The sequence below is a fragment of the Arachis hypogaea genome, chromosome 13, assembly GCF_003086295.3.
Source record: "Arachis hypogaea cultivar Tifrunner chromosome 13, arahy.Tifrunner.gnm2.J5K5, whole genome shotgun sequence".
Taxonomy (NCBI): domain Eukaryota; kingdom Viridiplantae; phylum Streptophyta; class Magnoliopsida; order Fabales; family Fabaceae; genus Arachis; species Arachis hypogaea.
The window spans coordinates 137,651,632-137,665,626 of record NC_092048.1 but is presented as its reverse complement, the minus strand read 5'-3'; the positions used below and the strand labels follow the sequence as shown (position 1 = coordinate 137,665,626).

General features: G+C 34.3%; 1 protein-coding gene across 1 annotated transcript; it reads left to right on the top strand.

The window, feature by feature from the left end:
• Positions 1 to 1,537: 1,537 nt before the first annotated feature.
• LOC112791952 (anaphase-promoting complex subunit 2) lies at positions 1,538 to 13,270 on the top strand. Its single transcript, XM_025835008.3, has 16 exons — positions 1,538 to 1,958; positions 2,061 to 2,153; positions 2,436 to 2,667; positions 3,085 to 3,377; positions 3,465 to 3,536; positions 4,149 to 4,393; positions 4,789 to 5,205; positions 5,343 to 5,544; positions 5,680 to 5,794; positions 5,886 to 5,959; positions 11,715 to 11,834; positions 11,946 to 12,034; positions 12,109 to 12,190; positions 12,508 to 12,699; positions 12,851 to 12,919; positions 13,011 to 13,270. The coding sequence occupies exons 1-16, from the start codon at positions 1,725 to 1,727 to the stop codon at positions 13,131 to 13,133; spliced, it is 2,652 nt and encodes an 883-aa protein (XP_025690793.1). The 5' UTR covers positions 1,538 to 1,724; the 3' UTR covers positions 13,134 to 13,270.
• The last annotated feature ends 725 nt before the right edge of the window (positions 13,271 to 13,995 follow it).

Sequence of the window (13,995 nt, the reverse complement as noted above, 5' to 3'; positions counted from 1 at the left end):
ATAATTACTAACTAACTATTAATAATAACTAATAACTAAATAAATCCAACTCTTATTTAACTTAACTAATCATATTTTATTTATTAAAATCTCAACTACAACAATATATTTAAAACAATTTAAATATCTAACAATAAATAAATTATTGTTATCGGTAAAATATAATATATTATATTTTATAAAACCTAACTATTAACCATAATTTCCAAAATTATTACAAACAATTAACATAACTCTAAACATATAATTTCAAAAATTATTACAAAAAATTCTAAACATATATTTTTAACTAATCAATCATATTAGTCTAATTCAAATATTATTATCGATTAAAATATTTACTAACTAAATCTAAATATATATATATTAGTCTAATCTACTAATAATTAAATCTAAATATATATATTAGTCTAATCTATTAATAACTAAATCTAATAATAATTAATTATAATTTCCTAAACTATAACAAATATTTTTAAACATATATTTTTTACCAATCTATTATATTAGTCTAACCTAAATAGATTCAATAGCTAACATATTCACTAACTAAATTTAAATATATATATATTTTAAACTATTATACTAACTATCATTAACAATCTTCATTCTTAACATTATTTATAATATTTTAGATATATAACAAAAATTTAAAAATAAACTTACATAATCAGAATGATAGAAATAATTGATAATATGAAGTTCAGTACGATCAACACCTTTATGTTTTTACTTTTTTGACATTGTAATTGATTTTTTTTCAAAGATTGAAGATTACCAATCTATTATATTAGTCTAACCTAAACAGATTCAATAGCTAACATATTCACTAACTAAATTTAAATATATATTTTAAACTATTACACTAACTATTATTAACAATCTTCATTCTTAGCATTATTTATAATATTTTAGATATATAACAAAAATTTAAAAATAAACTTACATAATCAGAATGACAGAGATAATTGATAATATGAAGTTCAGAACAATCAACATCTTTATGTTTTTACTTTTTTGACATTGTAATTGATTTTTTTTCCAAAAGTTGAAGAAGGGGATCACCATCTCGGTTAGCTGTATACGTGACATGTGGCGGGGGCACAAATCGAACAATTCGATTTGTGCAACTTAAATCGGACTGTCCGATTATTTACTATCAACACAGGCGATCCAATTTATTCGTTACTGACACCACACTCGTGTTAAGTATCCTTACTCTCCATAATTCCGTTCAACTCCATTCCAATCTCCATATTCAAATTAAAAAGTGACTCTTCCAAGTTCCGAGTGAGGTCCTAAAAATCTAATGCTTATTAAATTGATAGAATTAAAAGTTAGAAGATTCAATTAAAATCAAATTAGATATAATAAAATAATATATTCATATAAAAAATATTATTTAAAAAAAATTATTTTTTAAGACAAATTAATCATTAAAAAACTACACTAATTTTTTTTGGTGACTAAAACTACACTAATTTAATTGGTTAACTAATTTTTGTCAAATAATTTTTATTTTAAAATAAATCGATCCAGTGACCGATTTACGGTTAACGAGATGAAACCAGGCAGCGATTCTCGTAACACTGCTTCTAAGGACTGAAAAAAAGAAGAGGGAAACACTCAAATAAATACAGTAGCAGCAAGCAGCAAGCAAAGATTCAAACTTTAGTAGAAGTTTCAAAGACAAAACACAAAAACACAATTACAATTCGATCCTCATGGACCAATCCACTACCTCCTCTTTCTGCAACTTAGGGATTCTCGATTCCCTCTCCAACGATTCCATATGCGAAATCCTCCGCTCCTACAATGGTTTCTGTGCCGCCACTCAAACCCTCCTCGCCGCCGTGGACGACCTATCCGCCCGCCGCGACTTCGTTGCCTATGTTCACTCCCTCTGCAAATATGGCCTCGATTCCCTCGTCCGAGACCACTTTCTTCGCGTTTTGGAGGTACCTCACTACCACTTATCTATTTATTTTGCTAGTAATGCTGGAAAGTTCGCTTCTTTTTTTTTTTTCAAAATTTTTATTTTATTTTGTTTCTGGTCGTAGGAAACGTTTGAGAGAAATGGGGCGTCGAGGTTTTGGCGCCATTTTGAGCCTTACAGTAATGTTACGGGTTTGAACAAGAATGATGATCTTGAGGTGAGTATTGCTAAAATGGCAATTTTATTATTATTATTATTATTATCGGGATTGATTTGGGTATTGCTGTGTAATGCTTGTTATTTGTTTATATATGTATCATAAATATGTGACATTTTATTGAGTGTGGTAACTAGTAAGTAAGAAACAGATGTTTGACAACTTACCTTAGGTACTAGTATCATTGTTTGTCCTTGGGAAAAAAGGGAAAAGAAAAACGGGTAATTGTTGAGTGGATTATACTTAGTTGCTAGTGTTGATGCTAGAAACAATTTTAAACAGATTGACGAGGACGAGATTCTGAGTGTGTTGCATAGTGCTTTGGAAGAAATCTATTTGGAGAAAGGGTATCAGGAGAAGTGCTTGTTAATGTTGGTCCATGCTTTCCAATCATACAAGAAGCAGGTGTCCAGGGACACTCGTGATCTTGATGCAGAGAGGAATCACCTTACCACTAAATATCAATGGATTGTCTCCTCTGTACTTACGGCTACGCTTCCTAGGAATTTCCGTGGTGTGTAACCTGTTTATTATTATTATCTTGATACTAAATGATGACACGCCATTTCATGCTATAGGTGAACAATGGATCTTGCCTTTTGTTATTATCAATCACTACTTGATTTCTTTGTTTCTACCTTATGGAATATTTACAAATAGTCTCTTCATTTCACCATCTGCTAAATTTTGCCATGAAAATGTACTGTCTTTATCTCCGCTATACAAGTACTATAGATTAGTTCCAAGTGCAATATTTTCAGGCTTTCAGCTCGTGGTCTCTTTTACATTAATAAAACAGTGTAGTTGCATGTATGAAAATATTACATATTAGACATAGCTTGTACCTTGACTTTGCTATTTTCCTAGATAAGCTTATTATCATTTCTTTTATTTGTCTTGGCCACACATTTTTACTTTTTGCTACGTTTAGTTATACTGCATTGGTATTTTAAAAGAACATTGGAGGAGTTAAGTACAAGGATGGATGAGGAGTTGCAAGATCATGAATCTCAAAGCAAGGATGGCATGGATTTAGACGAAAAAGGAAAAATATGCAACAAGGTTGGCGAAATGGATGTTGATGAATGCTATAATGACAGCAGGTACTCAGAAAACAATAAACTTGTGAATAGCATTGGAAAAGTTGTTCTTCATCTAAGAAGTCTTGGATTTACTTCTATGGCAGAAGATGCTTATGCCTCTGCTATATTTTTACTTCTAAAGGTGAGAATGTTCTTGAAATCCTTAATTTTGCTTGCAGCTTTGCTTTCACCATTTTGCTGAATTTGTTTTCATTTGTTTGGACGGCAGGCAAAAGTATATGATTTAGCTGGTGATGATTTTAGGAGTTCTGTTCTACAGTCTATTCAAAGCTGGATACAGGTTTGTAGTGCTTATCTATCTGTTTGCAAAGAAGGATCAAGGTGACATGTATTACAAGATCCAGTATATCAGGAACATACCACATTAAGTATTCTTTAATGTCGGTCCATTACTTCACAAATTAACCATTTTGTTGCAAACTGACAGTAGGAACTTGTTCTTATGCTATTACTAATTATGTTCAAATTTCAACTTATTTTTAAAAAACTATTTTGAATGATGATTTTGAGTCATATTGGAAGATGTGAATTTGGCTCAGATTCTGGTAATAACTTTGACTCATGTTGTGGTACTTCTTGCCATTCAGTTTACATGGATTCAATTAAATAAGACTTTTTATAAATTGTTTATTTGGCGAATTATATGTTTTCCAAGAAACCAAATGCCTGGACCTAGGTTTCCTGTTGTATCACATTATAGTGATTGTACAAAGTAACTACTAAGTGTTGTGGCAAAAGTATCTTGAGTCACTAGTTCCAATGTTGTTAATGAAAATACTTTTTCTGCCACTGTGGATTCTATCTAAAATATATTATTTGTGCATGCAGACCTGTGTAGAAAATCAAATGCTTTAACAATGCTAACACATGATGTTTTCTTGGAGACATTCAGGCTGTACCTCTCAAGTTTCTGCATGCCCTTCTTGTCTATCTTGGAGATTCTGTTAGTTATGAGAGTTCTTCTTCAGGTCTCAAATCACCTTTAGCATCGCAACCATCGTCATTCTGTCCTGGAATCGATTCTCCTTCTGAAGGGCTTGTTAGATGGAAGCTGCGGCTGGAATATTTTGCTTATGAAACACTGCAAGATTTAAGAATTTCCAAATTATTTGAGATTATCGTTGATTATCCTGAGAGGTAGTTTGTTAATTATAATTATCTGCTTTCCTTCTGGGTTTTGTTTTCTAAATTAGCTATCCTGTAATGTCATTAAATTGAATCACAAGGTCAACACCAGAGTTTTGTTGACTGAAAGAAGAGGTTGTCATTATCCTGAAATGTATGGTTGTGGCTGGCTGCATGAAAGAAAGTTGAAACTTGATTTTGAATTGTAAACTCTTGCTTCAGTTAGTTCCATGCTTTGATGCTGTTTTTGAATTAATTTTAAACATCAATGATAAGCACTAGTGCGAAATGCATATTGTGATCTGTCATGACAATTTTTTATTAACTCATTGCTAGATCATAGCTCTCATTGTTTGTATAAAGTCTTTTGAGCACTTATTTTCCCTTCTCTCTGCTGATATTTGAAGCTCTCCTGCAATTGAAGACTTAAAATTGTGTCTTGAATACACGGGACAACATTCAAAGCTGGTCGACTCATTTATTTCTTCACTTCGTTATCGCTTGCTCACTGCAGGCGCATCAACCAATGATATATTGCACCAATATGTTTCAACCATTAAAGCCCTGAGGACAATAGACCCTGCAGGTGTTTTCCTTGAGGCTGTTGGTGAACCAATAAGGGATTATTTAAGAGGAAGGAGAGATACCATAAAATGCATAGTGACCATGTTGACAGATGGGACTGGTGGGAATTCTAGTGCATCTGGAAATCCTGGAGATAGCCTTCTTGAAGAGCTGAACAGAGATGAAGAAATTCAAGAGGATGTTGGTATTGACGATGATTTTAACACTGATGATAGGCAAGCATGGATTAATGCTGCACGGTATGCTTATGTTATAGAAGGCGAAAAGCTCTTCTTTTCATCATTCTTGCTGATGCATATATATAATAATAATAGTATATCTTTTCTGTTGCCATCTTAATAGATTTGATGTTTCTTTTTATTATCATTTTCAACAGCTGGCAGCCTGACCCTGTGGAAGCAGATCCACTAAAAGGAAGCAGAAACCAAAGGAAAGTTGACATACTTGGAATGATTGTTGGCATTATTGGTTCAAAAGATCAATTAGTTCATGAATATCGAACTATGCTTGCTGAGAAACTTCTAAATAAATCTGATTATGATATTGACTCAGAGATTCGGACTTTAGAACTCCTCAAGGTACTTATTTAAGCATAAAGTCAGGATGGCTATTTGACTGGCTGGGGAATTGATTTTTTATAATTGTTTTGTGTATATTCATTCTTGGTTTTAGTATTTCATTATAAACATTTATTTAATGGATTGCTTCTGCAGATACACTTTGGAGAGAGCAGCCTACAAAAATGTGAGATTATGCTCAATGATTTACTTGGCTCAAAGAGAACTAATACAAACATCAAAGCTACCATAAGTCAACCATCTCAGACAAGTAAATTCTCATATCCAATCTTGTTTCTGACAATGTTAACTGCTATTTGTGTTAAAATCCTTTTGATGGAAGTTTGGTGATGTCCTCTCAGGTGGAGAAAATGCAATATCCATGGATACGATTTCTGCCACTATCATATCTTCTAATTTTTGGCCTCCAATACAGGTGCATAAACAATCTTTTATTCGACTATTAGATAAATATGAAAGAGTATTTTATTTATATTATATTCATGGAAAAAATTGTCGGTATATATTGTATGTCTGTTATTCTGTTAACCATCTAGCGGCATCCTATTTACTCACTTTCTAGTACTCGTTGTTTAATAAGAAATCAGAAAGGTGATGATCAGCCCCCTTGCTCTTTTTATTCTTATTCATCTTAAGTAAATATAACTTTAAATTTGAGCGAACTTTTCCTTTCCTATACCCATCTTTATACTGATATTTCTCATATTTCGTTGTTGTCATGGTCGTGCTTGTGCTGAAAGTATATTTCTAAAAGATACTATCAATTGAAGTGTTTGAATGTATTGTATTCTCAAATGTATAGGGAATCAGCCTCTTTATAGAGGAATTACAGAAATAGAAATAACTAGAAAATAGGAAAGAAGGGAAAAATACTAGCCTAAAATAAAAGAAAGATTTCTAATCATAAAATCCCTAAAATTAAGCTAAACCCAAAAAGGAAAAGATTTATAATTAATTCTATTTACATAAAAGATTCATGAAAGGAATTAGGAATCTGATTTTGATTTGATCTAGTCAACACTCCCCCACAAGCTGGCTTGAAGATATCATTCATTGACAGCTTACTTATTATGCTATCAAAAGTCTTCTTAGGTAATCCTTTAGTTAGAACATCTGCTAATTGTTCCGTGGTTGGAACATATGAGATGCAAATTTGTCCTCTCTCAATCTTTTCCCTGATAAAATGCTTGTCAACTTCAACATGTTTAGTTCTATCATGCAACACTGGATTATGAGAAATGGAAATTGCAGATTTGTTGTCACAATACAACCTCATTGGTGGAGAAATGGAAACTTTTAGTTCTTGTAGGATTTTTTCTACCCATATTGCTTCACATATTCCATGAGCCACTGCTCTAAACTCAGCTTCTGCACTACTTCGTGCCACAACACTCTGTTTTTTACTCCTCCAACTAACCAGGTTTCCGCCAACAAAAGTACAAACAAAAGTACAATACCCAGATGTTGACCTTCTATCCATGACATTCCCAGCCCAATCTGCATCTGTATAAGTTTCTACTTGAAGATGTCCATGCTTTTTATAGAGTAACCCTTTCCCAGGTGACCCTTTCAAGTACCTTAGGATTCTAAAGACAGCATCCATGTGTTCTTGACCAGGTGAATGCATAAACTGGTTTACCATGCTCACAGCAAAGGCTATATCCGGGCGTGTATGGGATAAATAGATTAGCCTCCGTACCAACCGCTGATATCTCCCTTTGTCCATTACATTTTCTGGTTCAGCTGGCTTCAATTTTAAGTTAGCCTCTATAAGTGTTTCAGCAGCTTTACAACCAAGTAATCCCGTCTCTTTTAAAAGATCTAGGATGTACTTTCGTTGGTTCATAAAAATGCCTTCCTTAGACCTTGCAAATTCAATTCCAAGGAAGTATTTTAATGAGCCAAGTTCTTTGATTTCAAATGCTTTGGCAAGCTTCTCCTTCAAGTCTTTTAGCTCCAAAAAGTCATTACCTGTCAAAATAATGTCATCCACATATACAATTAAGATGACAGTTTTATTAGCTGTTGAATGCTTATAGAAAAGTGTATGGTCAGCTTGGCTTTGAGTATAACCAAGTCCCTTCACCACCATTCCAAGTTCGTTCAAACCAAGCTCTTGGGGATTGTTCCAATCCATAGAGAGATTTCTTTAGTTTGTACACTTTATTCCTCCCTAGTTCAGCTTCATTTGAAAGTTTCATGAACACCTCTTTCTCTAGTTCCCCATTCAGGAAAGCATTCTTTATATCCAATTGATGTAAAGACCAATTGTAATTCGCAGCAAGAGATAAGAGAATCCGCATAGAATTGAGTTTGGCAACTGGAGCAAAAGTCTCTTGATAGTCTACTCCATAGGTTTGTGTATATCCCCTAGCTACTAACCTAGCCTTATACCTCTTTATGCTTCCATCAGCATTGCACTTGATCGTAAAAACCCACCTGCAGCCAACCAATTTTGTATTCTGTGGTAGATCTACAATCTCCCAAGTTTCATTTTTCTTGAGTGCATGCCACTCTTCCATCACTGCTAATTTCCAGTTGGGATCATCTAGTGCTTTCTCTATGTTCCTAGGCTTAAAACAGATTTGTAATTTTAGAAGTAAAAGTTCGATGTTTTTGAGAGAGATTTTGGTAAGAGACATAATTGGAAATAGGATGGTTGGTGTTGGTTTTGAGTACTTTTTTGGTGCAGGTTTTGGTTTCTTTCCTAAGGGCTATTGGCAAATTATTATTAGAAGTGACAATTTCAAATTTACCTGGAAGTTCCTGAAGTACTATAGTTGGGCCGTCTTCCGGATTTTCAGATTGGGTTGATACAGAGATGATGGGCTGGTCTCTAGTCTTGGGATATTTCCTAACATAACACCGAAGTTTCTTTTCTTGTGGTATTTCTTTTCCTGTTTGGATTCCAACTAATTCTGGCACAATTTCAGAATTGGTTTTCACATCTTGTTTTGCAATTGATTTCAGAATTTACTTGATTAGTGAAAGTTGTATCCTCAATATGTAAGATAGGAGTGGGTAAAGGTTTATGCAAAAAATTTTCTTCCTGTAGACTCTCCCCCTGAAGAGAATTTTTTTGAAAAAAGGTTTCATGTTCCAAAAAAGTAACATCCATACTTACATGAAATTTCTTGGTGTGTGGATTGAAACATTTATAACCCTTTTGACTTGGGGAATAGCCAATAAAAATGCATTTTTCTGCCCTTGGATCAAGTTTACTTTGATATGAAGGTGTATGTAAAAACACAGTGCAACCAAATATTTTTAAAGGTAAGTCAGAATGCAACCTACATGTTGGAAAATTCTTTTTGAAAGTATCCAACGGTGTGTAGTAATTTAACACACGTGTGGGCATTCGATTTATGAGATAGGCTGCTGTTAGAACAGCATCTCCCCATAAATACTTTGGAACATTATCCTCAAACATAATGGCACGTGCTACTTCAAGGTGTTTATTCTTCCTTTCAGCAATGCCATTTTGTTGGGGTGTATTGGGACATGTAGATTGATGTTGAATACCTTTCTTTTGAAGAAATTCACCAAGATTTTTATTAAAGTATTCAGTGCCATTATCACTTCTTAATATTGAAATTTGTGTGTCAAATTGTGTTTCTACCATTGTTGAAAAATACTGAAAAATTTTAGAAACCTCAAATTTTTCATGCATGAGATAGATCCAACATAGTCGTGTGTGGTCATTGATAAAAGTTACAAACCATTTTTTTCCAAATTGAGTTGTTATTTTCGATGGACCCCATACATCACTATGAATCAAGTGGAAAGGTTTAGTTGCATGATAAGGTTGAGAGTAATAAGGAGCTTTATGGCTCTTTGAACGAATACAACTTTCACATTTAAGTAAGGAAGAATCAATATTTTCAAACAAACTTGGAAACAAATGTTTGAGATATGGAAAACTAGGGTGTCCTAGTCTATTGTGCCAGAGAATTATTTGGTCCTTTATAGGCATAGAACTTATACCACTAAATCCTTGAGCTATTTTATCCTCCGAAATATCCTCAAAGTGATAAAGCCCATCCATCATCTTAGCACTGCCAATCATCTTCTTCGAAGTCCGGTCCTGAAAAATATCATGAGTGTCAAAGAATGTCACAGCACAATTGGAATCCTTGCAGATTTTACTAATAGAGAGAAGATTACAAGAAAGCTTTGGTACATGTAGGACATTTCTTAGGTCAATGTTTTTGGACAGTTTAATTGGCAATAGATGAAAAACTACCATCAGCAACTCTAATTTTTTCATTTTCAAAGCAAGAAGAATAAGTTTTAAATAAAGGGGAGAGGCTGGTCATATGATCAGATGCACCTGAATCGACAATTCATGGTGCATTCAAGTTTGAGGTGCAGTTAAGGGACATAGGAATACTAAAATTACCTGTTTGAGCCAAAGAACCACCAGGAGTAATAGACACAAAATTGGAATTTAATAGCCTTATGAGCTGCTCAACTTGTTCCTTACTCAATGATGATTTTTCAGCCTCATGAGCAGTTGGGGTAGAGCGTATTTTGGGACCAGGTTTGCTGCCTTTAAGATGTGCTGGTTTTCCATGAATCTTCCAGCAGGTTTCTCGGGTGTGACGAGGTTTATTACCGTGGTCACACCAAAGATTGGAAGGGTGCTTCTGATTTGATGAACTTTTAAGTGCAGCAGGTGCTATTAAAAGTGCATTAGACTCCAAAGAGGTCTGTTCAGTCTTGCCTTTTCCCATCATCACAGCTCTACGAGTTTCCTCTCTTCTAACTTAAGCAAATACTTCTCCAATTGAGGGTAGGATTGCTCTTCCAATAATTCTGCCATGAACTTCATCTAGCTCCATGTTGAGGCCTGCAAGAAACTGGAATATCCTCCCTTCTTCCACTGTTTGTTGGTGGTGTTTGGCATCAGCGGCTGAATTCCACTTGTAGTTATTGAAGTGGTCAAGATCCTGCCACACCCGCTTCAATGTGTGGAAATATTTGGTGACACTGTCACTCCCTTGTTAAATTTCTCTAGCATTTAGAGTAAGTTCATAAATCTGGGATTTATTCCCAAGATCAGAGTACATCTCCTTGACACTATTCCACAATTCTTTGGCTGTGGTATAGTACATGTAGTTACTATTGATATCTTTCTCTATTGAGTTCACCAGCCATGTCATCACCATGGAATTTTCATTATCCCACACATGATATTGTGGGTCAGTGATGTTAGGCTAGCTTCGCTCACCGGTGAAATATCCAATATTCCCTCTTCCACGGATATACATCTGAACTGATTGAGACCACCTAAGGTAGTTTGACCCATTGAGTCGAAATGTAGTGATCTGAACTGAATGGGAGTCACCACTAACTAGTACCCGTTGCTCAGATTTTAAATCTGATGGAGTTGGAGTGGTGTTCTCCTTCTGTTCAGGATTAATGACTGAGGAACTGTCAGCCATAGCTATAAATCAGAGGCACGGTGTAGAGATCCTGCTCTGATACCAAATTAAAGTGTTTGAATGTATTGTATTCTCAAATGTACAGGGAATTAGCCTCTTTATAGAGGAATTACAGAAATAGAAATAACTAGAAAATAGGAAAGAAGGGAAAAATATTAGCCTAAAATAAAGGAAAGATTTCTAATCATAAAATTCCTAAAATTAAGCTAAACCCAAAAAGAAAAAGATTTATAATTAATTCTATTTACATAAAAGATTCATGAAAGGAATTAGGAATCTGATTTTGATTTGACCTAGTCAACACTATCCACCTTCACACATGCAAAATGTTGATGCGGCTGCCAAAATGTCAAGATTTCTTTCCAAAAGAATAATGAAAGTACATCAAGTCTGCTCATAGATTTGCATTGGGTCCTTTTGAGCAGAATAAATTAAACAATTTCAAAGTTTTTTCTTTTTGGGGAAAAAGGGGGATCGAAGTTCATTGTTGTTCTGTTCCACTGTTATTTCATGTAAAATTGCGGAGAGTTTCTTCAAATTTCAAACTAGTACATGTATTAACATTTTTTTCTGATCAGTTTTATTGAGTAAATCTCAACTAGAAGCATACATAAAACCAAGCATAACATAATAATTTAGTAGCCCTTTAACACATCTTTAAAGAATTTCGTTGTGGTGCAACAAAAAGCGTCAACTTTCTATTATTAACTTTGAAGAGAATTCCAGGATGAGCCAGTTAACCTGCCAGAATCTGTCGACCAGCTCCTTACTGAGTATGCAACTAGATTTCATGAAACAAAAACCCCTCGTAAGCTACAGTGGAAAAAAAGTCTTGGGACTGTCAAGGTCAGTTTCTCTGTATATTTTTTTTTGCTTTTTCTTGCTTCAGATATTTAATGCAGGTTTTTGTACCTTTTTCTTGTATACTTTCTCCTGACTATGTATCCTATGGTTTAGTTGGAGTTGCAGTTTGATGATAGGATAATGCAGTTCACAGTGGCCCCTGTACATGCATCAATCATTATGCAATTTCAAGATCAAAAGAGGTATGCCAACCATTTATGCATGACTCTAGTGTTCTGTTTTGGATGTGCAATAATACTAAATTTTCTATTTTCAGTTGGACTTCTAAAAACCTTGCGGCTGCTATTGGAATCCCAGTGGATGCATTGAGTAGGAGAATACATTTTTGGATAAGCAAGGTAGGTCCAATACAGGCTACATATGCTGCTAATTTACCTTCCTTATTTTTTTTGTCCTGGTGCTAGTAAACACTTATTTTGCATATGGATTAATTTAGGATTATCTTCCTCTTCATTTGTTGTTTAACTTCTGATCACTTTTTCATGTTTTTGTTATATGATGAAGCTGATGCTTATTTATGTATGATCCTTCCTTTCTTTATAGCATGACTTGGCCCTAGAAGATGAATTAAAAATGATTTCATTTTAATCCACAAATTTTAGTTGTAGAAGTGAAGATGAAACTAACAGCTAATGGCTTTCTCGTTTTGTGCCAGGGGATCATTTCAGAGTCGGCTGGGGTAGATACCTCAGATCATGTATACACCATTATGGAAAGCATGGCTGAGACAAGTAAGAATGGAGCTGGTAGTAGTGGTATCCAGGAACTTCTAGGGGGCGATGAGGAAGAAGAAAGATCCGTCTCCTCTGTGGAGAATCAACTTCTTAAGGAGATGACTGTATATGAGGTATGTAAAGTAGAACTGATTCTTATTCTTTGAATGGTATAAATGATTAGTCAATACAAAAATCATCAATCAATAGTTGATGACAAGAAAAACAGAAATAGATTGGCAATGCATCCAAGTGGGAAATCTAACCAGTGTATTTTCATGGCAGAAATTTATCATGGGCATGCTCACAAACTTTGGTAGCATGGCACTAGATCGAATTCACAATACACTCAAGGTAAAAAAAAAAAGTGCTTTAATGTCTATATCATTATTTGGACTTTGATAGCTTTATTACTTAGATTAATTATATGATTTTTTTACTGCAGATGTTTTGTATTGCTGATCCCCCATATGACAAGTCACTCCAACAGTTACAAAGCTTTTTATCAGGTCTAGTCTCTGAGGAGAAATTAGAGCTTAGGGATGGAATGTACTTTCTAAAGAAGTAACATGCTTACACATTATGGGAGTGCAATCATCCCTTGCTTCGTGAATTTTGACAAAAGTGAAATTGTAAAATGTTTCTCATCCTCAGGTGTGACGAGTGTTACAAAATATCTATGTTTGAATTTTTTTTTTCGGACTAGGATCAAGGTCCACAAATCAGACCCGACCCGACGGACCTAACCCATCCTCAACATTCCCATCCCCCTAACTCTCCCCCCCCCCCCAACCGCCGGCCCTCTGCTGGCTGCTGCCACCTCTAACCTAACAATGGCAAATAACAAGGTAGGTAGATTGTTTTTTTCATAGGGTTTTGGCAATTAGAAAATAGGATGAGTCCCTCCAAAATAAAAGAAAGCCCAAAACATCTAACACTTGTGATTAGTTGTTAAAAAACACTAAGGTAGCGTTTGTTTTGAGGTATTGGATAATTGAGATTCAGTATTATATTTGTTGGCTGTAAACTTGAACTAAAATTTCAGTTCCAAAATTCAAAATTTCAGTTCCTTCAGGCAGTGTTTGGTTTGAGAGACATAGACATTGAGACATAGATACAGTGATACACAGTGACACATGTCTGCTGTTTGGTTTGGTGAGACAGATTTTCGAAGGACACGGGAGGACACGGATGGACACGAAGACATTAAATTTGTGTACCTTCAATTTGGTGAGACACTAAGACACAATTTGTGAGACACTAATTTTTTACTCTTTTACCCTTATTGAAATTTTAAAATTTGTTCTCTTATCTCCCCAAATCTTTTTTTTTCTCTTCCTCTTTTAGATTCTATAACTAAATTTATCTTTCTATTTTCTTTAAAAAAAATTGTACATTTAATTTTTTATTTATTTAAATTTTGATTAATC